Source organism: Amphibalanus amphitrite, unplaced genomic scaffold (assembly GCF_019059575.1).
Source record: "Amphibalanus amphitrite isolate SeventyFive unplaced genomic scaffold, NRLGWU_Aamphi_draft 001605F_arrow, whole genome shotgun sequence".
Lineage (NCBI taxonomy): Eukaryota > Metazoa > Arthropoda > Thecostraca > Balanomorpha > Balanidae > Amphibalanus > Amphibalanus amphitrite.
In genome coordinates, this window is record NW_024883098.1 from 58,459 (window position 1) to 81,665 (window position 23,207).

The 23,207-nt window shown below is 51.7% G+C and overlaps 1 protein-coding gene across 2 annotated transcripts; it reads left to right on the forward strand.

Moving 5' to 3' along the window:
- LOC122374098 (alpha-1,3-mannosyl-glycoprotein 2-beta-N-acetylglucosaminyltransferase-like) lies at positions 1-22,532 on the forward strand. 2 transcript variants are annotated; one of them, XM_043352643.1, is made up of 10 exons: positions 1-394; positions 2,914-3,042; positions 6,921-6,993; positions 9,438-9,682; positions 9,898-10,141; positions 10,449-10,572; positions 10,904-11,008; positions 11,433-11,523; positions 20,407-20,577; positions 21,090-22,532. In XM_043352643.1, exons 2-10 carry the CDS (start codon positions 2,932-2,934, stop codon positions 21,201-21,203), a joined length of 1,278 nt encoding a protein of 425 aa, XP_043208578.1. In that variant the 5' UTR covers positions 1-394; positions 2,914-2,931; the 3' UTR covers positions 21,204-22,532. The 2 variants fall into 2 exon arrangements, with proteins under 2 accessions (XP_043208578.1, XP_043208577.1); XM_043352642.1 differs by having other exon boundaries at positions 87-394; positions 6,882-6,993.
- The last annotated feature ends 675 nt before the right edge of the window (positions 22,533-23,207 follow it).

A 23,207-nucleotide genomic window follows, 5' to 3' on the forward strand; every position in this document is an offset into this window, starting at 1 on the left:
ATTCCGTCTTGACTCTTGAAAGTTGAAACGGAGATTTTTTAGTGCAAATCAAAACAAGTTTCACTTTTTGGTTACAAGGTCTATTTTGTAATAAATTTCTTGCCAAAGGCGAATCAATAAAAGTTTTACTATACGTAGTATTTCTCCTTGAATCTGCGATGATTCTGCGGACCCGGTTGATGAACAGAGATTCGTTCTTCATTTCTGGCGCATATCTTCTATTTGTCATTGAATTATATTTCCATGTAAAGAATATCAATATCGACACGATTTTCCATTGTTGTAGTCCATTTATTTTAGTAATAAAGATTAAGCTTCACCAATAATATAAAAAAAGAGCCTACAATGATACCACCGTACTGGGGTGGATGCTCATCTTGAAATAATAACAAAGGTAAGAATATCTCAATATTTTGTCAAACGAATCAACGTTAGGGGTAGATAAGGCATAAGAATTCCATAACGGTGTTGCATTATGGTAATGTAGTTGTATTGTATTGGTAAGGCAGACGTAGCACGAGCTGCCATATGCAATAGGATAATTTGTAGGTTGTAGAAATTAGGCCGTAGGTTGTAGGTCAGGTTAGTTAAGGTGGTTAGGTTTTGGTTTGGATTGGTTTAGTTACAAAGATGCATTCCCGCGCATCCAGTCTGAGTCTGCAAAGTATTGCAATTTTTATGAGATCTTGTCGGTGCTGGCTTGTTCTGCTGGTGCAGATTTGGTGTGGTGTGGTCAGTGGTGCGGATTTAGTAAAGTGTGGTGTGAAATTGGCTTAGTGACAGACATGACAGACCAGACGAGATAGATGAAGAAAATCGAAAAAACATGGATGGAGCTTCGACGCAACGTAATTCAGTGTGCTCGGGTCAAAATGAGTGTGCGGTGGTCAGAACGGACTGCCGCCCACTGCTGGTGGGCCCACCAATCGCGTGGGTCGCCCGCAACTCCGCACTCTTTGCACTGTTACAACACGAAACTCACCCCCTGGCTCTGCAAGGCGTGAGAGAGAGTGAGAGAGATGAGCATGGCCGATGAGAGGGATTCAAGATTTGTACCGCCGATGGGAGGGCCAGAATATCACTGCTCCGCCGCTTCAAGCAGTCAAGTGCGAACAATTTATCGGGTACGTTCGACGTAGCTAATGCCTAGGTTGCGTTGAAAGAAGCTGAGTTTGTTGCATTCTGCACTCTGCAGCATTCGTGAACGAGATGCTCTCAGTTCATATGAGAGTTTGGCGTTGTCGCTTGGTGGTAGGTAGGGCGAGATGCGCATGGCTGATGGCAGGCCTTGAGGACCACCGTTTTGCCGCGGCCAAGCCGCGGCTAAGTAGTCAAATTGACTTGCCTATCAAATTAGTTGTTTGATACAGCTAATGAACTAACGAGAAATGCCGATAATGCATGCATGCGATGGGCCCATTTTTTGCCATTTATATTTCAATTTTTGTAACTGGGGCCCTCACAACTGTCAAGCCGTTTAGCTAAATGGCAGTGTCGACACCATTAGGGTAACCTTGGTACATCGCACAATAATCACCATTTACCCACATGGATGAATCGCCAGGGGCAGGTACCGGATAGCCCGGATAGGGTTCTGTATCTGCGTGACATGCTTTTTGTTCTAGTCTTGCAGTGCGTATTTCTAGTTTCGTTTCCATCCTAGGTGCTGAGGCGGCATTCTTGTGGCTCATAGCAACAATTTGAATTGACTCAATTGAGGTCAGTGCAGCTTTTGACTGGTCACTTGTGCGGGTTCGGTGCGGATTTTTTTTTTGTACTCTCAGCCGGTTTTGGTGCGGATTTTCCGGCTCTGTTTGAAGGATTGGTGCAGATTTTGAACTTGGGCCGGTGCGCCCCATCGACCTGCGAGCCATACTTTGCAGACTGGCCGCGCATATGACAGCTCGTGATGTGTCTGCGTTACTGGTACCACAATTTTTGGACTTGTGTGATAGGCACTTTCCATTTGCAATGGATGTGTTCTCATCTGCCAGGCAAACTCTTTTTATTTGTTTTCCTTCCCTTCTCTCTATTCCTCTACCCATTTTGCTACTCTGAGACTATAGGTAGCCTTTGAGTCTAAGCTAAGTATAGTAAGCTGTTGTTATTTCAAAATTCAACATGATAATTTCTCAAATTGAAGTGCTAAGTAACAGTTAAGGAAGTACGTACAGATCAAGTTGTTCTGGATATAGTTTTGACTGCAAAACATAATGGTGGGTGGTTTCAGATTTCATCATGAAATCTGTCTTCATTAAGTTAACCAAGCCAGGTTTAAGATAGCACCTGTCTGAATGGCAAATGGTGTCTGAAATGGCCCTCAGGCACCTGTTTTCATCATCTACCCTCATAACCCTAACATTGTGCAGATCCTGACATGGTTAGTGCCTACTATGACAAACTTGAACAGATGGCTCTTCCAAGGAATATTCTCACTCAGAAGTTAAACTTCTGACTACCTTTTCTGTGATGTTTTAAGAAATGTAGATAATGACCAAGTAATTACATGCCCTTCACCATTGGGCATTTTGATTGTCACACTAGATCAAAATATTTTCAATGCTCCCATGTTTTACTACCATCCAGTGTAATTCTTGGAATTTAGTTAAAACATTATGAGTGGGCAGGCTTTATCTGTAGTGAGCAAAGTCACATCTATCAAAATTGGGTCCAGTCTGCCCCACTTAACAGACTTCAACTGGTTGTGGCTGCTCCCACCAACTGCAGACCATCCCTGTCAAGTGGCAAGGGTCTGTGTCAAGCACCACGGTGACTAGAACTGTGTTGTTACCACCAGGCACCAGTAGTCCAATACTCTGCCACAGAGCTACGGAATGGACTCTTTGATATGTTTGTCTCCAGTCTTCGCCCATTTTCTATGGCATCAGACTGCATACTGCCATATTTCGCCAGGACTGTGAGCTGTGAGCCATGCGTCAGAAGCTGCTGGTGTACGTGGTGGCCGGCACGCTGGTCTGGTCGCTGGTCTACCTGCTCGTGTTCGTGAACCGGCCCAATGGCAGCGTCCGCAGGACAGAGGAGGTGAGTGCTACTGACCGGGGATCAGGAAGGGGGAAGGGTTCGAGCAACATAATGTCATTAGGTAGTTTGTGTGTTTATGTAGTATTGCTGTAATCAGGACAACATCGAGACTCTTAGAAACTTTGGAACAGTATCTGATGCCTAATGCAATTTTGGCAAAACCTCAGTCTATTTGTATCTCATACCGCTCACTGCGGGAACGTGTCCCTCTGTTCCGGCGACGGGAACCGGTCGTGGGAACAGAGGGCGCTGCCAGAACAGAGGGTGGAGCCATTGCCGGGATGGTCCTGCCCGTTGCCGCCGGAGTGGTGCTGGCATGCTGGCCTGCCGCCGAGCTGCTTCCGCTGCCGCCGGTGACCTCGGCCCTAAACGGCGGGGGGTGGTGATTTTCGCTGACCTGGAATGACGCTGGTAACGCGTGATAGGTGTCATTTGACGTGTTTGCAGTCGACGCTCCGGTATTTTGGATGTTTTATTGTGATTATTCGGTGGTTTGCATTGGGCTGAACTTGTCGCGTTCGAAGGAGATTTAGCGATTGTGTTCACATGTCGGTGCTGACACATGACTGGCTGGGCTGACTGATGGCTACCAACTAATGGCTGACGCAGACATGATTGATTGAGTGAACTTCGGGCTCGAGTGTTGCCCCGTCTAAACTCGGTGAGATGAAGAAGTGGTGTCTAGTTGTTACCGGCCGGTCGCCGGACTAACCAGCATGGTGGCACCGGCATGCCTGACGCTCCGGATTTCAATTAAAAGACGGAATGTCCCAGTTTCTCCCTGGGCCTGTCTACCGGTTTGTCAATCGTTAGGTTGATAGCCCGTGTTCGGGTCTTACGGATGAAATAATTCGTCTGTTGTGGTTTCTGGTTTAGGACTCGCCCTACAGCTTCATTATTTCTGTTGTTCTTGAACATCTTGGTACCAAAACACTTGTCCATGTCGACATTTCCATTTGTATTGTCTCATTAACCCTTTGCTCTTCGTTGTGAACTTCAAGCAGCGAAACCACATGTTGGAGTGTCCTATGCCTATGAACTTAGCCTTCAGTATAAGCATGCGCAAAATTAACTGTGTATCATTTTTAGCTGCTTTTTGGGACCAACTATAGACCTCTACTTGGACTGTGGCCCCAGATAGAAGTCTATTGTCAAACGTCAGATAGAAGTCTATTTTCAAACGTCTGATTTTGTACTGGGCCAATTTTTCGGTGAGTTCTCTGGCTCTCCATTCTTACTGAAAAACATGCTTGTGATTAGGCATGAGGTTTCACTAGTAGTTTTTTTTTAAGGGAAATAATCAGCTATTACGAGCAGCGCTCATTGCAAGCTACCCAGTGCTGAAAACCGTCTTTTGATTACACCAAGGCCTTACTGTATATTCAAGTTTGCGACCTTATGAAACATATTCCTGAATTGCAGTTTGGCACGAAAGGTGGTGCGGCTCGGTTCCGCCCATTTCATACAGTAACTTTTGACGGATTGCGTGCGGGTGAATTTGTGCCGCAGCGCACGGGCGCCCGTGGCCATTAGGTGGTCGTTGGCGTGCGCCAACCGCCGCTGACGTGTATACAGGGCAATGTCGCCGTATGTATCGCTCGTCCGGCGGCAAACCCCGGTGGAATAAACCGCCGCTCCGTTTTGGAGGTCGATGGAAATTGTTCCTGGCTGCCACCATGGCGTGAGGTCTGTCCAGGGGCAGTGAGTGGACTGAGTCCCTGGAGAATACTCACCGCGATGAAGTTATGGGACTCATTGGGCAAATAACGACGCAGAGGATGCATTGCAATGCCCTTGCATAGGGAAGGGATAGAGTTCTCGCATGTAGGTTCGAGGAATGTTCGCGAACATGAAACGAATGGCTAAAATCTAGGGTTTTATGTTTTTTGCTTATCAAGCCTTTGTAGCCAATCCGTACAATCTGCCGAGCTCTTTTTCATACTTTGTAGCGTAACCACTACGGAATTATTTATCTTAAAATAGAAACTTTTTCAACATTGGTACAGATACTCGCCCGGTTGCTTTTCCGGTCTAATCTGCAGCTTTTTTGCGACCTCAGCCTGATTGCAACCATGCAAGCTTATCTGCAAAATTGCAAACTGTGCAGGCCCGTATGCGAAAGTGACGGATGTAACGGAAGCTCTCGTAATATTTTGTGCCGACGTCATTCGCGTTGATAGTGAGATGAGGCATTATTGTCGCACTGTGTTGCATGCCAAGCTCCTTTTATACATTATTTATGTTTAGAGATTATCCTGGTTTGAATCATCATCAAAATTATACTTTGAAGGTTAACTTAACCCACCAAGCTCATCGCTGTTACTGATGTTGGTAATCATTCTTTACCACAAACCTTGCCGCTTGAGCCCTTCCACTAGAATCATTACGTCCTCGTATCTCACCAGAATGTGATTTGGTCCTGTTGAGCCCGGCCACCCTCTCCCAGTCTCGTCTCTGTCGTTTTTGGGTGTGTTTCGCCAGGTGTCGGTGGGGACCCGGCGGGTCCCGTCGTCGCCGGGCGCCGGCCGAACTGCACCTGTGACCGACGCGGCGACCCGGTATGGGGGGCCAGTTGTCGGTGCTGGTGCGTGCACAGCGGACTGGTGGTGCTGCGTGCACGGTAAACTGGTGGTGCCTGGTGCGCTGTGATTTTGGTGCTCGCGCTGATGACACGGACTGGTGATCAGTGAACGTCCAGAAGCGTGTGGTGCCCCGATGTCGTAGACGTAATCACATCGTTGAGCGGATTTGAAGATCTCGCTGTCAAAGTACACTCGACTGAGTTGTTTCAAACCTCAGCGAGGTCATCTGATATTTGAGGTCTCCTGTCGCGGTCCATGCCCTCTGCACGTCCAGCGCCAGCCGTCTCAGCGGCTTTATCCCATCGCTTAGGCCTTCTCTCGCAGTTTCCACTTTTGTCAGGAGCTCTGTGGTCAAACGCCTTCCACTCTTTCGGGAACCTCGTCTGGCCCCATCCGGCATCTCTGTGTGTCTTTAAATTAGCCGGTGTTTGCGGTGCCTGCACGACGATGCGCCTGGAGCCGGTGTCGGCCCCTCTGCTGTTCTCGGCGGCGGCGCGGCTCCGTCCGGCGCTGCTGGCGGTGGCCACTGGCGGCGCCGTGCTGCTGCCGCTGCTGCACGCGCTGCTCTCGGCTCACGTGTGTGGCCGCACCGAGACGGGCGCCCAGCCGGCGGTGTGCGGCCGGCTGGCCGTTCAGAACGTGGCGCTGCAGCTGTCTGCCGGACTGGTCCTCTGGCTGGTGTACGGGTGGACGGCGCCGGCGGCACAGGCGCCCCACTGGGTACGAGCGCAGAATGGCGGAGTGGAGTGGTCACGAGCAGATTCAGAGTGGATAGGGGAATGCTGGGTGAATTTTGAAAGGAATGTAGGCTGGAATAGGCGGGAGAGCTCAGGAGATGGCATCCAGGCACTGTTGGGGTTGGACGAGGAGGGCAGTGAATAAGAACTTGTGGTGTTAGTCGACCCGCAAAGCAATGACCTAGAACAGCTATCAAATTTGATGGTGGTTCAGAATACGAGTCGTTACCCTGAATGTATGTACCAATAGGTGGATGAGTGTGTCTACGAATGCTAAAGATGATGTTGCCGTTAGTTGCAGCCATAAAACATATTCCACCACATTTGTGCCGTTTTGCCGTCGGTCGTCTGTATCGCTATACATGCACCACACAGCAGCTCCTCATTCGTGATATAGTGATGTTAAATAATTACAACCCAAATCGGCCGACCTTGCACAGTGAATTACCGTCATTGCAGCGGGCCCGACACGGCACCGCCATTCTATGTTGATGTGCTAACTTGCCCGCTCCGTTCGCAGACGTTGAACAGCCTGACTGAACAATTGGCTGACCTACAGAACACGCTGTCGCAGCAGAACGCCGAGAACCGGCGGCTTCTGGACGCACTCAATAAGATCGCGGACAACAGAGGTAACGTGACGCTTCGTGGTGAGCTAAATCACAGTCGCTTCTTCTGCTTTGACGCTTATCTTCTACCGTCTTGCATGCATGGTTTTGTAGCCATGTATGGCTAGTAAACGGTGAGTTTTGCTTTTGTGTCGAGCGCTTGTATTTCGTAGCTTTCTGTATTTCCCGGATGGTATTCATGCCAACCGGGTACCAACGGTGGCACTGCACCGTTCTGCACGCGTCTACATCGATTGCCGCTGTCGGCCGCGGCGACTCTACGAAATCTAGCGTCGTGCATTAGTCACGGGTGAGGCGCTATGAGGCCCGTTAGCATGCCTCGCACTCTTGCACGGGGTCAAATAGCACATCGTGTCGACTCGACGGTAGCACTGGACTAAAGTTTCAGGGCTGACACTGCGGGAGTCCCCACCGACGGTTTGGATTGTGCCATGGCCCGGTTGGCAGTTATGGTCGTATGCTATTATATTTTCATTCCTCACCGCCTACTTCCATTGAGGTTGTGTGCTCGACCAAAACAACGAAATGGAAGCCCATCGCAGTTGGAATTTCACGCTTATTGACATACCTATCGTCTGCGTCGGCTAATAGTCATTGAGTTCCGCTTGCTTTCTGTGTATACCTTCTGTGTAGTTTAGTTTCTAACCAAGCATGCAGTCCGAGGGAAGTGATTCTCTTCCAACAAAAGATTGCCCATAGTGATCACACTCGAAGCCGGCAAATTGGCTCCGGCCAGCGGGTAATGAAAACTCTTCACGGTTTCCCACTTGCAGCTGTTTCAAATGCAGTCACTTTTAAGGCCGTTTATGCCTGACTGCATCGACCATGTACGTTTATGATGTCCTGAAATTTTAATGATGACCATCGACCAAATATTTCTTGAGGCTCGGCAGTGAAATGAATTATTTCTTGTTCGTGGTGGTCCTATACGTTTCATTCTTTATTGCCGCAGCGGTGTGCTATTAAACATAAGCGTAGCGTGGTGCTATCATTTTCGAAGTCGTGACAATGTTGCCACTGCCTTGTTGACAGTAGAACATCACTGCTACCTATGAGTATCGAACGCAGTGGGACTAGGGAAAGTTCCGTAGGTGTTAGCTATCGTGCATTGTTGAGCTAAATTTGATGCTATAAACGTGTGATCACATGCGTGTATGGGACGGAACGGATGATTATGATTTTTGTCGACCCGAAACCAATATCCTGTCGGTAAATTTATATATCAAATGGCAATCGCCCACATACTTGTCTGTAGGTCGTGTTATCGTTATTCGTAAATCGTTTTCGTTTTTATCGTTCATTACCATGCTGCCGTTGGGCAGCGGCTTTAGTCAGATAGTCCCCGCCCGTCAGTTTCTCCGTCCCCCCCCCCCCCCGGGGGAGTGCTACGGGGTTGGCCACTTCCACAGCTGTCGTGTGTTCGCCGCCCTGGTGACTATCGGCCCTTCCCAGCCACCGCCATACCGCAGTGGCGCCTGATGGTAGCACTTCCCCCAGCTGGCCCATCCCTGCCCTACACCCTCGCTTCCTCCCCTCCCGCCCCTCCCGCCCTCAGTGGTACACAAAAGCGGAGCCCGCCGACCGCCGACCATCCCCCGCGGCCGACCACCACCTGTGACTGCAGCCCGAACAGGTGTCGTGAAACGACCCCGCCCCTGCTCTCAGTCACTCTGAAACATGCTGAGGCCCTCCCGGCGCCCCCGTCGAGTCCTGCAGGATCCCGCTGGGTCCCATGGTGCTCCAGCCTGTGTGTTCTGGTGTGCTCTGATATATTCATGAACATGACTATGTTGTCCGGGGCGTTGTATTCACCGTGAAACAATCTAGGTTTTATGAGCGGCCAGTAATAACTTGTTTGTGGCGTCGTTAATGGTGCAGTATTAGCACCGTTGTGTGGGCCCCATTCACCCAACAGTGCATGTCGTATAATTTTGTGATGCATGTCGTTTCGTCTATAGCGCATATTGGCGTATTACCTCTGTGTACGCTTCTGTTGTGTGTGTTTCTATGATGACACAACCGGGACCGGCGTAATCGGGTACACAGCCTGACTACCTATTTATCAGTAAACAACATACAAAGCAGAGAAGACGGATCACATTTACTAAGACGTCATGTTTGCAGACTGGCGTAGCATTGCGATGGCGAGTGATGCGGAATGAAATTTCTAAACGTTAGCTTCAAATAATCGACATTCAACCATCACGGGCATCACCTAATATGGACTACAATACTGTTGGACGTTGGTTGCAGAATTACGTTGAAAAGACTATTCTTTTTACGCTTCTGACTATATTAAAATGTGATTATTCTGCTCATCATTCATAAAACATTAAATCAGGACAATCATCATAAGTTCACCATTTCGCTCTGCATCTGATTATCTTTTCCCTCACTCACCAACCACCGCGGCCTCCCTCCACTAATCCCGTCCCCTCCCCCGGCAGTGGCCGCTGCAGCGCCGGCCGGCTTAGTTGCGCCGGGCGCCGCCGGCGGCGCCACGGTCGCCGCGCCGGTGATCGCCGTCCTGGTGTTCGCGTGTAACCGAGTGACGGTGTCGCGCCACCTGGACCAGGTGTTACGCTACCGACCCGACCCGGCGCGCTTCCCGGTGATCGTGTCGCAGGACTGCGGCGACCGGCCCACCGCCGAGGTCATAGCCGGGTACGGCAGCGCCGTCAAACACATCCAGGTTAGTTGCAGGGGGCGACAGGCCCAACCTTAGAGTTCGCCGGGTTTGACTCATCTTTCAAGCTTGAATAAACTTTTAAGTTGAAATTTTGCTCTGACGGCATATTTTAGTCGTTCATTGGTAACCTATTGCATACCCAAGCTTACATAAGGACGTGCAGGCCCAATATTTCGCCCATTCGCCCTATCTTGACCGCTCACACCCTTTTCCTACAGCAACCGGATCAGAGCGACATAGTTCTGCCGGCCAAGGAGAAGAAGTTCAAGGGCTACTTCAAGATCGCGCGTCACTACCGCTGGGCGCTGAGCCAGGCGTTCGACACGTTCAACCACTCGACGGTGCTGATCCTGGAGGATGATCTGGACATCGCGCCCGACATCTTCGACTACTTCACCAGCACGTACCCGCTGCTGCGGGACGACCCGACCCTGTGGTGTGTCTCCGCCTGGAACGATAACGGTGAGTTCCTGGGGGCGCACGCACTGACGTGTCTGACCCTTCGATTGGTATGGACCATAGACTAAATGAGATAAATTACAAATGAGACATAAATTAGCAAAAATGAGACATGTTTGTCATGCAGTCGAAACAATTAAAATGTATTGAACCTATCTAGGTTCATAACAACGTGATATTCGTTCAGAACAGCGTTTACTTCTGACGGATGCAAACACCTGTATCCTTCTCCTGCCGTCCGGGCGTCGTGTTTCTCTACCAGCAGCTGACCTTGCCGTCATATATGACTCTTGTGTGCATTCTCCGCCAGGTAAACTGTCGCGGATCAACGCCTCGGCTGCGGAGCTGCTGTACCGCAGCGACTTTTTCCCGGGACTCGGCTGGATGATCACCGATAAACTCTGGCACGAGCTGCGAGACAAGTGGCCCAAATCGTACGTAGCTGGGGAGTCTGAGTGGTTGTGGGGCGGAAAGGTGCAAAAATAAGTCATTTGCATTGAGTTCGCTTCCTGAGCTCGGCTGGCATATTTAATATTCATTAATGTTACGTGTTTCCCATCCGGGCTGGAGAAAATTAAATCTTCGATTCTCCCCTCTGGCTGCTTTGCTCTCGACATATTTAACTCCTCCAGTTTTCCGTACGCCTCTTTTGACTTTCTGGTATGTTCTTCGTTTTTTTTTTCATTTCATCCCATATTGAGGATAAAATCGTTGATGCGACTATGACTGTAAGACGCTCATTTCCCTCTCTGTGTCCTCTGTAAGGTACTGGGACGACTGGATGAGGGAGCCGGCCCAGCGACTGGACAGGGCCTGCATCAGACCAGAGGTGTCCCGCACCAGAACGTTCGGCAAAAAGGGAGTCAGCAAGTGAGTCCGCCGGGTGGACGCCGGAGGGTGCAAATTGGACGGGGATTGGGTGGACTGGGTGTGGTGGTGGGCGAAAGTGGGGTGGGTGCCGATTGTGGTGTGGTAAGTAATAAGCCAAAAGAAAAGGTTTTCGATGACGTATATTGCATCCAACAATCACCTATTTTTTTTTTTTTTTTAGAGTGCATTACTTTTATGTGCTTGCGTTCGGTCTTGGGATTTCTCAGCAGATGTCGCCAATAGCAGAGAGATTGATCTAGAATGTCTCGTTGCTTAGTGATTAATGTCGTGGCTTCTGTTTAGGTTCTAAGTGGTTGTATAAACCGCAATTATCACGTTCGTTTGTGGCTGATGCAGTGTTGTGGTGATCAGTTTCGTGTTGTTTTCCTGCATTTGCATTTATCTCTACTTCTCTTGTTTTCAGTGGGTTATTCTTCGAGAAGCATTTGAAGTTTATTCACTTAAACGATAGACCAGTACCGTTTACCAAAATGGACATGAGTTATTTACTACGGGTGAGTAGTTGTGACGCCGTTTATCTGCCGTACGATGTGCAAACGTTGTAAAGCCCGCGCCTGTAGGAATAGGTTTTCCTGGTCGACGGGCGCCGCGTCGGAACGCGAGGCTGGCTTTCACCTCGGGCGGGCTGACCGTTCCGACTCCCACCTCGAGCTGGGTTATAACGGGTGAGCACCGGCCGATCGGGGCTCTCGTGTGGTGGCTTCGCTCGAGGTAGGTGTCCCGCTGACCCGGAGGATGGGGCTTTGTGCTCACCCCGCCTCCCTAGCTAGGCTAGGAGCAAGGTAAAGTAAATGTGTAGATTGCGCGTGTTAGGGTATGTTAGGCTAATCTGCGCGTTTATTCTGAGGCGACGTAATTTCCCGTAGACGTACATTCCCGAGCAGTCTTGTTTCATTCTTTGGCGTTATACTTGTTTTATGTAAATAATAACGGAGCAGAAATCTTTATCTTGTTTGGCAGAGGGAGACATTCGAGACGAGAGACGAAAGACGGAGATAATGAATGAGTCACGGAGTTTAAACATTAACGTAACGTAAATGTAATAATAACGTAACTTGCAATTAAGACGGTGTAATGCACACCGCAACCCACGAGGGTGCGCGACCCAACCGTGTGTGCACAAAGGTGATGCATTCCCTGTCCACCGGATGCCTAAGTAAAGTAAAGATAATAGTTGGACCACCACGGCTGGGTGGCAGACGGCTGTTGGAGGATTGCACGGGTGTCGGCGGTAGCGCTGCCGCTGGCATCACGGGTACATTACATAAATTTTGGTGCATCGGCCGGGAATCGCTGTTACGTGTGCACATTGCGCTCAAGTCGGCAGTGAGCCTTCTTCTGATATGGAGAAGCCCGTAAGTCTCGACCGAGCAGGCTAGTTCGCGTGCACAATCATGTCAGTCGGTGTGACCCTTGTTCAGCCACTATATAAGTCTTAAACTGCGTTAGTTGGTTGGAGAAGCCCGTAAATCCGCGACCCAGACACCTGTTGTTTGGGCGGCATGTTGTGCAAGTCGGCAGCGATCCCTTCTCTTGATATAGAGAAGCCCATAAGTCTCGACCGAACTAGCTTGTCTTGCGTGCGCTTTGTGCTGTAGTCGGTGTGACCCTTGTCCGACCGCTATATAAGTCTTAAACTGCATTAGTTGGTTGGAGAAGCCCGTAAATCTCGACCGAACAGCCCCAGTCGATGTGCCGATTTAATTTGCTCACTCCGTGAAATATTCATTACTCAGGGACAATCGAGCGAGCCAGCCACCAAAAATTCATTAGGAAAATTTTGTTGACGACTGCAATAATAAGACATCGGTGAGAGGAAATATCTGACCGATAAACGGCGAACCGTATGATTGATTGATAAAAGTATATGATTGATATAATTGAATGTTGTGCGAGTGATGAAATTGAAATGTTTTCGTCACGGATAAAGGCCTGTCCTGACGAGAACTTCAATTATTGTTATGCCTGATATCTAGTGTTATGTTTGAAATGCTATGGAACTTTGCTGTGCTTCATTTCTTTCTAAAAACTATAAATGGTCAATTCAAACTTTGCTATCAGGCGTTGAATTGTAAAACTTTATAAATTCGTAATGATATGATTTTGACAGCGATGTACCTACCTACAATTTTCGTGATGCGTAATGTGGTTTTGTCATTGAAACTGATCACTTCACTCGTCAAAATCATTTGAAATGCCGGTTAAATTATTACCTAAACATTCACTAAGCGAGCTGTTAGAATTAGGACCATGTTTCCTCAGAATTATTTGTAAATTTTGCATTTAACCGTTCAAAGGTTATTTCACCGTTTTACTGTTCTTATTCTCTCATTCACTGATCGGGAATCAATGAAATTCTGGGAAAAATTCTGAATAAGGTATTCATAAGGAAATGTCAAAATTGCCATATTTTGCTCATAATTCTCATGAATTATCGTAATTGAACATATTGATTATTTCCCATTTTACTATAACCTGGGCTAGGCTCACTGATCGAATATAAATTAATTGCCGGTGAAACTTTAAATTCACTAGGTGGAAATGTCAAACTTGTCTGTTTAACTCAAACCTTTGATAAATAATGCATTTTGCCGTATTAAATCCTTTCACCGTTTTAATCTATTTGCTTCGTACAGGTTTTTGTAATCGTTTACTTTGATCAAATGCTGCAAGTCGTTAATTAAATTTCATTCATTTAACAAATGTGTTATGGATACGTATTGCCCGACCTTTATATTTAAAACGCTTTATTGTATTTGTAAAGCTCGATTAAGACGGTAGGAATGTAAATTTAATTACCAATTACTTTCTTGATTTTCCGTTTAGGTACGTGCCTAAGCCGACGTTTTGAAACGTTCATGTAACAAAATGAATCATCGTTAAACATCGGCTTTTTAGGGATGTTATTTACCGTTTAACTTTTGGCACTTACGCGCTTTACGCCCGTGTTCTACATGATTCAGGGACCAAATAATATAAGATGTCGTTTTAGTTTATATCCACTTTATTTGCCTGTAAATGTATCAAGATAAAGCAAATTTCAAACTTACTCACATTTTACTTGCATATCGTTTAAATTGTTATAACGTTTCAATATGCTTTTCATTGTTGGACGAAGGCTCACCGGTTACATTAAATTGCTTGTCATAATTTGAGGTAATTGATTTAAAAATAAAACTGTCAGCATTGTTCAGGTTATGATTTTAAGCATAATCTGGTTCAATTTCACAGTTTTAATTTCATTTTTACGTTGATGATGATTAGTTGAGCGTACAGCCCTTTTATGCGTTTCTTCGGATACCGATCCTGTGGATCTATGTCTGGTTGATGGTTCCCCGCTCCCCTAATTGACAGCCGCCAACGAACGAAATCGTTCTTTCGTATTCGAAGAACTCAGAGCCGAATACCAGTTTCGCTATTCTGTCCTTATCTCCAGCGCCGGCGCCGCCCGCTCGACTTGGTCATTGGTCAATGGTCACCGACCTAGCCGGTGTGTTTGCTGTTTGGCCCGTCGTCCCAATCCATTATTCCAGCGCCGCTGGGCATGCGTCGGAGCGCTGTAATGGCGGAGACTAGTGGAATGCGGTACCGCATTTCCGCAGACTATTATCCTCCATGGGCGAAATGCGCCAGAGCCTCGTCTCCCAGTCAATTCCATCTCGGTCCCGCTCATTATATCAGCGATCGGTCATTTCCTCTTCCTGGCTTTCACAGCCATCGGCGCTGCGCCGCACGCACATTTGACCCGCTTCTCTGCGCAGTGGGAGTCGAACCATGTCCCACTTTCTCTTTCACCAGATCCCACGCACCATCTAATCACTTCCCCGCTCGCCATGTGCCAGTGACGGTGACCCGACCCACAGTCGGCTCTGTCGCTGAACCGTTACCAAAGGGCCGGCGACGAGAGATACCGCTCTGAACTCAGTTTAGGCGGAACGAAATTTGAATGACTTGTTTTGTGCAAAATTTCATGGCCCATTCAGCATGATCATACCGACCATTACCTGTGACCACGCAATGCCGCTCTAAACTCAGTTTAGGCGGAAGGAAATTTAAATTATTTGTTTGGCGAAATAAATGGCCCGTTTAGCATGATCATACCGGTCAATACCTGGGACTACTGAGACGGCCGCTCACGTGGTCAGGTCGGATGGTCGACTGTGACGTGTTAAACGTACAATTTCGGAATAGTTCAGTCTTAACCAGTGTCTCATGGAATACAAATTTCATTAACAACCAAAGCTTGCAGTCATGAGGTATCGATTTATTTGCTGTAATTTTCAAAGTCCGACCATCAATCGGAAGAGGGCCATGAATCACGGACAATCATCCGCGGTGTTGTGATGTCACGCCCCACGGCCAATGTTAGCCGTCTTTAACAACCAGAGGTGCCCCAATAACCGCGGCTGGTATGTACCGTATATCCTTCCTTCTATCCAATACTCTCTCCTTTCATCAGGCATATTTAAATTAAGCATGTGCTCTGTAACTGGTTGATTAAAAGTATGAAACGTTGAATGTGCGAAGTGTAATGAAGTGTTCTGTAAATGGTTGATTGTTCGCAAACGTTTAAATGTGGAAAGTGTGATGAATATGATGTGACTGACTTAGCTAGGCATTGCGTAATGAACGTTTTTCCTGCCGAGTTGTTTTGTTTTTTATCGTCAGGTGCGCGGCGGGCGATCTCCGAGAGCCTCCGACGGATGTGGAGGACAGATCGCCTGCACGACAGGGAGCCGCGTCGCCCTCGGCTCGGTCAATGTCGCCGTCGGGAAGCAGATACGAGAGAGTAGAAGTCGTCGCGGTAGCAGAGGAGAGAAGGAAGTAGATGTCGCCGTCGGGTAGCTGAGAAGAGAAGAGAGTAGAGGTCGTCGCGGTAGCAGAGAAGAGAAAGAAGTAGATGTCGTCGTCGGGTAGCAGAGAGGAAACGAGAAGTAGATGTCGCCGACGCGGTAGCAGAGAGGAGACGCACCTGCACCGTCTGTCCGCCGCGTCATAGAGAGAAACAAAGGACGTCGCCAGGAGGCGTCATCAGCTGCGCCGTCGGCAGAGGGCGCCGCAAAGTGACGGCGGCGTCGCCAGCATCACCGCCGAGTGAGGGAGCGCCGCCCCGCCGTCCGCCGCGATAGAGAGAGGAAGTCGCCGCGCCGCCGCGAGAGAAGAAAGAGGGAGAGAAATGGAGCGGGGGACCGCTTCCGCCGCGAGTGGGGAGAGAAGCGGTGTCGCCAGGAGAGCGTCGCCGCTAGCGCCACCAAGTGGCAGAGGACGGCGCGACCATGAGGGCGCCGACGCCGGAGTACCGCGCGTCGCCGCCACGAGCGACGCCCGCCGTCTGCCGCGGTAGAGATGAAGAAAGTAGCAGCAGATGACCAGAAGTAGCAGCAGATGACGCCGTCGCGAAAGTAGCAGCAGATGACCAGAAGTAGCAGCAGATGATGCCGTCGCGGTTGAAGGAAGTGAACAGAAGTAGCAGCAGATGATGCCGTCGCGGTAGAAGGAAGTGAACAGAAGTAGCAGCAGATGACGCCGTCGCGGTTGAAGGAAGTGAACAGAAGTAGCAGCAGATGATGCCGTCGCGGTTGAAGGAAGTGAACAGAAGTAGCAGCAGATGATGCCGTCGCGGTAGAAGGAAGTGAACAGAAGTAGCAGCAGATGACGCCGTCGCGGTTGAAGGAAGTGAACAGAAGTAGCAGCAGATGATGCCGTCGCGGTTGAAGGAAGTGAACAGAAGTAGCAGCAGATGATGCCGTCGCGGTAGAAGGAAGTGAACAGAAGTAGCAGCAGATGACGCCGTCGCGGTTGAAGGAAGTGAACAGAAGTAGCAGCAGATGATGCCGTCGCGGTAGAAGGAAGTGAACAGAAGTAGCAGCAGATGACGCCGTCGCGGTAGAAGGAAGTGAACAGAAGTAGCAGCAGATGACGCCGTCGCGGTAGAAGGAAGTGACACAGTAGGGCGTCGCCAGCTGAGGGCGCCGCCATCCGAGGGCGCCGCAATCCGTCGCACCGCCGTCCTCCGCGAGTCTAGAGAATAGCGGTGCCGCCGAGAGAGCGTCGCCAGCTGAGGGCGACGCAAAAGGGCGCCGCCAAACGAGGGCGCCGCCGTCCGAGGGCGCCGCCGCCGGAGCGCCGCGCCGCCGACCGCCGCCCGCCGCGATAGAGAGAGGGAGTCGCCGCGCCGCCGCGAGAGAAGGACGAGAGAGAGGAATGGAGGCGTCGGTCGGAATGTCGGAGGCATCACGCCGTCGTCCGCCGCGCGCCGCAAGGAGAGAGGTGTCGCCGAGAGAGCGCCGCCGCTAGCGCCACCTAGTGGCAGCAGTCGGCGCGACCATGAGAGAGTCACCAGCCAAGGACGCCGCCGCCGGAGTACCGAGCGTCGTCGCCACGGGCGCCGCCTGCCGTCCGCCGCCTGAAGCGAGCGAGAGAGAGCGTCGCTGCTAGCGCCACCAAGTGGCAGCAGACGGCGCGACCAAGAGGGCGCTCGCCGAGAGAGCGTCGCTGCTAGCGCCACCAAGTGGCAGCAGACGGCGCGACCAAGAGGGCGTCACCAGCCGAGGCCGCCGCCGGTGGTGGAAGACCCTACGACTACAGGTGGCGCTGCGGGCGGCCTGCTGCTGGATCAGCCTGGGAGCCGCCAACAGAGGCGGCTCAAGGAAAGGAGCTGCTGCACCCGACCGGGTGCTGCCCCCTGCGGTGGCAGCCAAGCGGTGCCACCCACCGCTGCGCCCCACTATGGCGATCTGATGCTGCAGCCCGGGCTCCGCCGCCCACTGCTGCGGTCTGCTGCTGCAGCCCGGGCTCCTTCGCCCACTGCTGCGGTCCGGGCCTGCCGCCTGCTGCCGGCTGCAGCCCCTCTGCCGGCTACCTGCCCGCTGCCTGCAGCCCGCCTGCTGCCGACGAAGTAGCCCGCCTGCTGCGGACGAAACAGCCCGCTTACTGCGGCCCGAGCCGGCTGCCTGCTGTCTGCTGCCGCCTGCTGCCGGCTGCAGCCCCTCTGCCGGCTACCTGCCCGCTGCCTGCAGCCCGCCTGCTGCCGACGAAGTAGCCCGCCTGCTGCGGACGAAACAGCCCGCCTACTGCGGCCCGAGCCGGCTGCCTGCTGTCTGCTGCCGCCTGCTGCCGGCTGCCTGCCCTCTGCCGGCTGCTTGCCCGCTGCCAGCAGCCCGCCAGCTGCATGCCGCCTGCCTGCTGTCTGCTGCTGCCCGCTGCCGGCTGCCTGCCCGCTGCCGGCTGCTTGCCCGCTGCCAGCAGCCCGCCAGCTGCATGCCGCCTGCCTGCGGTCTGCTGCTGCCCGCTGCCGGCTGCTTGCCCGCTGCCAGCAGCCCGCCTACTGCGGCCCGAACCGGCTGCCTGATGTCTGCTGCCGCCCGCTGCCGGCTGCCTGCCCTCTGCGGGCTGCTTGCCCGCTGCCAGCAGCCCGTCTGCTGCGGCCCGAAGCTGCTGCCGGCTGCCTGCCTGCTGTCTGCTGCTGCTGCTGCTGCTGCCGGCTGCTTGCCCGCTGCCAGCAGCCCGCCTACTGCGGCCCGAAACGGCTGCCTGCTGTCTGCTGCCGCCCGCTGCCGGCGGCCTGCCCTCTGCAGGCTGCTTGCCCGCTGCCAGCAGCGCGCCTGCTGCGGCCCGAAGCTGCCGAGTACCGTCCACTGCCGGCTGCATTGCCTGCCCGCTGCCGGCTGCTTGCCCGCTGCCAGCAGCCCGCCCGCTGCGGCCCGAGGCTGCTGCAGGCTGCCTGCCTGCTGTCTGCTGCTGCCTGCTGCCGGCTGCTTGCCCGCTGCCAGCAGCCCGCCTGCTGCGGCCCGAAGCTGCTGCACCGGCTGCCTGCTGTCTGCTGCTGCCCGCTGCCGGCTGCTTACCCGCTGCCAGCAGCCCGCCTACTGCGGCCCGAACCAGCTGCCTGCTGTCTGCTGCCGCCCGCTGCCGGCTGCCTGCCCTCTGCAGGCTGCTTGCCCGCTGCCAGCAGCCCGCCTGCTGCGGCCCGAAGCTGCTGCCGGCTGCCTGCTGTCTGCTGCTACCCGCTGCCGGCTGCCTGCCCGCTGCCGGCTGCCTGCCCGCTGCCTGCCGGCTGCCGGCTGCTTGCCCGCTGCCAGAAGCCCGCCTGCTGCGGCCCGAAGCTGCTGCACCGGCTGCCTGCTGTCTGCTGCCGCCCGCTGCCGCAGAGCAGGGAATGCCGCCCCAGAGGTGGCCGAACGCTGCTACTCTCATGCATCTGAATGTCTGATCTGAGTATATGTTTGATGTCTGTAAACATGTCTAATGTGTGTATGACTTGCTGTTGCTCCGCTTGAAGGCTGCTCCGTATCCCTGCTACTATGTTATCGCGATCTGTGCATTTCGGAACGTCTTAGTCTGTCGATTGTAAGGCTTTACTAAAGACCCCCTCCCCGGAAGTAAGGGGATTTAACCCACCTTGCGGAGAAGGGGGTATTTATGTAAAGCCCGCGCCTGTAGGAATAGGTTTTCCTGGTCGACGGGCGCCGCGTCGGAACGCGAGGCTGGCTTTCACCTCGGGCGGGCTGACCGTTCCGACTCCCACCTCGAGCTGGGTTATAACGGGTGAGCACCGGCCGATCGGGGCTCTCGTGTGGTGGCTTCGCTCGAGGTAGGTGTCCCGCTGACCCGGAGGATGGGGCTTTGTGCTCACCCCGCCTCCCTAGCTAGGCTAGGAGCAAGGTAAAGTAAATGTGTAGATTGCGCGTGTTAGGGTATGTTAGGCTAATCTGCGCGTTTATTCTGAGGCGACGTAATTTCCCGTAGACGTACATTCCCGAGCAGTCTTGTTTCATTCTTTGGCGTTATACTTGTTTTATGTAAATAATAACGGAGCAGAAATCTTTATCTTGTTTGGCAGAGGGAGACATTCGAGACGAGAGACGAAAGACGGAGATAATGAATGAGTCACGGAGTTTAAACATTAACGTAACGTAAATGTAATAATAACGTAACTTGCAATTAAGACGGTGTAATGCACACCGCAACCCACGAGGGTGCGCGACCCAACCGTGTGTGCACAAAGGTGATGCATTCCCTGTCCACCGGATGCCTAAGTAAAGTAAAGATAATAGTTGGACCACCACGGCTGGGTGGCAGACGGCTGTTGGAGGATTGCACGGGTGTCGGCGGTAGCGCTGCCGCTGGCATCACGGGTACATTACAACGTGATAGTGACACCAGGGCTTTTAGTGTTAAAGCTTTTTAAACGGATACGGACTGTTACACACAATGTGTTGCAATTCATTTCCCAAGAGCTTCTTTTCTTCACGTCACATTTGTTCCGTTTGTTTCTACGACGAAGCAGACACCCTCTCTTGTTCCATACGGCTGTCCCTCTGTTCGTGGCTCCACTGACCCTCCCCCCCCCCCCCCTCCCCGTATGGCGCCTACAGGAGAACTACGACCCGTGGTTTGTCGACCACGTGTACTCGTGTCAGGAGGTTACCTACACTGAGCTGAAGGCCCGCCAGATCGGCCACAAGGACTGCGTCCGGATACAGTACGTCACCAAGGACGGCTTCAAGAGGACCGCCAAGATGCTGGGACTCATGGACGACCTGAAGGTAGGTGGATTTCACAGACCAGCTGACTGCAGATTGCAGAGATCGGGCTTATGAGAGGTTGTGCCACGGTACTGCGGAAATCATGCAGTGACACTGCATGATTTCCGCAGTTTCCGCAGTCCCTACTGTGTCCTGGCCATAGTTTGTAATTACATAATATCTGGTCGAATCGCATGTTGGATCTCTTTGATGTGTTGCATGTTGTCACATTGTTTCTTCTGAACATAATAAATAATTTTTAGAAAATACGATCTCATATTTCCATGCCTCTCTGTGGGGACAGTCGCCAGACTGATCGCACATTTGCGAGTTGCGTGTCTTGCGGCGCAGTATATGAGCAGGCGCTGACTACTACTGCCATCTGGTGACGGAAATGTAGGCTGAGCTTCGCGGTACTTCATTCTGTCTTGAAGAGCTACGTTGGACTAGCGCATTACTACTTGTTGACTCGCGAACCTTTCCGCCCTATGTCTCACCGCCTCGCCCCCCCCCCCCCCCTCGTCCTTCTGCAGTCGGGCGTGCCACGCACCGGGTACCGGGGAGTGGTCAGTTTCATGTACGAGGACCGGCGGGTATACCTGGCACCCCGACCCGACTGGACCAAATACGACCTCACATGGAGCTAGCGCCGGCACCGCCGCCCGCCCCGCCCGCCGCCGTCCGAGACGCAGTCGCCTCACTCGCCGCCGATGGAGACAAATCCTGCGCAGATGTGTCTGTTGTCCAGCCTGCCGTCTCCGAGGCTAACTGTGATAGACGGAGGACGTCGCCCGGTGTCAGCGTGGGCCGGTCGCTGCGCTCCTGTGATACGCAGCTGCCGGGAAGTGCTCTGTGATAGCCGAGCTGCTGCAGTGCAGTGATCGGTGAACTGTGCAGTGCAGGGAGAGTGGGAGGTCGCTGGAGCGCCTCTGCAGGGCTGGACGTCGGTAGCCCGTGAGAATAGACTCCGCCCTGGACAGAAGTATTAAACACCTCTGGCTGGTGGTTATTGTTGATGGGACTGAGAGTGTCGTTTGTTGTTAATGCACTGCGGTGTAGATTTGTAGTTAACCGACGGCGTTGGGTGCGCCGGTGTTGTGATTTTGGGGTGCGGTGTCGGGCGGGTGTTTTACCAAAGCAGTGACGTCGAGCCGGGAGGGACTCTGAAGGGACTGAAGGTAGTGCTCGTACCGCAGCCTTCGTGTGGACGCTGCGACGTGTTACGGAGTCGCGCCACATCGACACGGGCGTCGTCTGTGAATCTCTCAGCGCGGAGATCCGCGTCAAAAATGAATTATATGAACTCGCCCACTGCATGGTGCTCTTCAGAAGCTGTTACGTGGTGGCGTGCGTTTACGGTTTGAGAGTTTTTCCTATATTCTCTATGAAAAGCGTTATCTGCCGAGTGCTACCACCTGCGATGAATTCGTAACTGCATTGTTAAAACAGTGTTGTCCTCAGAAGAGTCTCCAGAATTGTTATGCTAGTGCTTTGCTTAGCACTCTCCAGAATAGAGTCCATTTTAGCCAATATGTACTAGTATGACCTCCGATATATCCATATGGCTCACACGTTTACCACTTAACATGTATCATAAACAGGCTCTTCCAGCAGTTTGTCGCACATTATACTTGTGCTGGCCCATGACGAATCTACCTGTGCAATTGCGCATAGTGTGTGCTCCACAGAATATTAAGTGCTTTAGTGAGCAAAACTGTCGTAAACCGAGCGTGCCCGGCTGCCAGACGCTGATTGGCTGCCGCGTCTGTGACGTCACGGGTGCTAAGGACAGCTAGTCTCGTCAGTCTCGAGAGGACACACTCTGGTCTGCGGTTAGGAGTCTCGGCACACGATGGCTGGGGCACGCGCGACGCGTGTGTGCGGAGTGCTGAAACTCAGCGAGGTTGTGGTGCTTGCTCTCGTCTGGTCTGGTATGGCTAGGTCCACGGATATTTGTCACAAAAGTGGTGGATGTTTTCTGGCACAGTACGAGTATGCAACGTGTTTGTTTTGTTTTGAGGTAATTGGAAATACAAGGGTAAGTGATGGATTTGGCCTCTGTCCGCTTGTCAAAGTATGAATTGATGTTCTTCGAACCTCGTCCACTTGAAATTTTTGGTCAAGTTGAAGCTGTTTTTTATTGTTTGAACTACGATTTCTAAATGAACGCAGCGGGGAACAGGAATCGCCAATGAAATCAACAACCACGATACACCTCCGTCAGATAGGGATCGGTGCAGAGATGAGTACCTATAGCTGTTTCTATTTACTCGAGCATTAGGTACGCGTGACGTGACTGCACTTGCAGCCGTCGCCGATTGTAGTTTTCACTTTTCAAAATCGTGCTCTCAGCTCTGTTGCTATCATAGCCATTATACATATGTCATATCATAGCCATTGTATGTAGGTATAGGAATCTGTCATATGCCATAGCCATTGTATGTATAGGAATCTTGGGCAGGGTTACTTTTAAAGGGGGGGAAGAGGGGAATTTCCCCCCTTCGAAAATTCCGCTCCCCCTTTCAAATCGTGTCTGAACGGCTAGGGAGGGAAGGGGGAATTTCCCCCTTTCAAATTTATTTTGGAGCCCATTTTCAATCAATTCGCTATTCAGATTCTATAGTCATCGTTAATCAGATTCTCGTCATCAA

What these genes read in the sequence shown, in the direction of transcription:
- LOC122374098 (XM_043352642.1), top strand. Translation starts at nt 2,932, where the DNA reads ATGCGTCAGAAGCTGCTGGTGTACGTGGTGGCCGGCACGCTGGTCTGG. An exon ending in ACATGAGTTATTTACTACGG is followed by an intron (nt 11,524 to 20,406) that starts GTGAGTAGTTGT and finishes TGGCGCCTACAG; the next exon opens with GAGAACTACGACCCGTGGTT. An exon ending in GACTCATGGACGACCTGAAG is followed by an intron (nt 20,578 to 21,089) that starts GTAGGTGGATTT and finishes GTCCTTCTGCAG; the next exon opens with TCGGGCGTGCCACGCACCGG.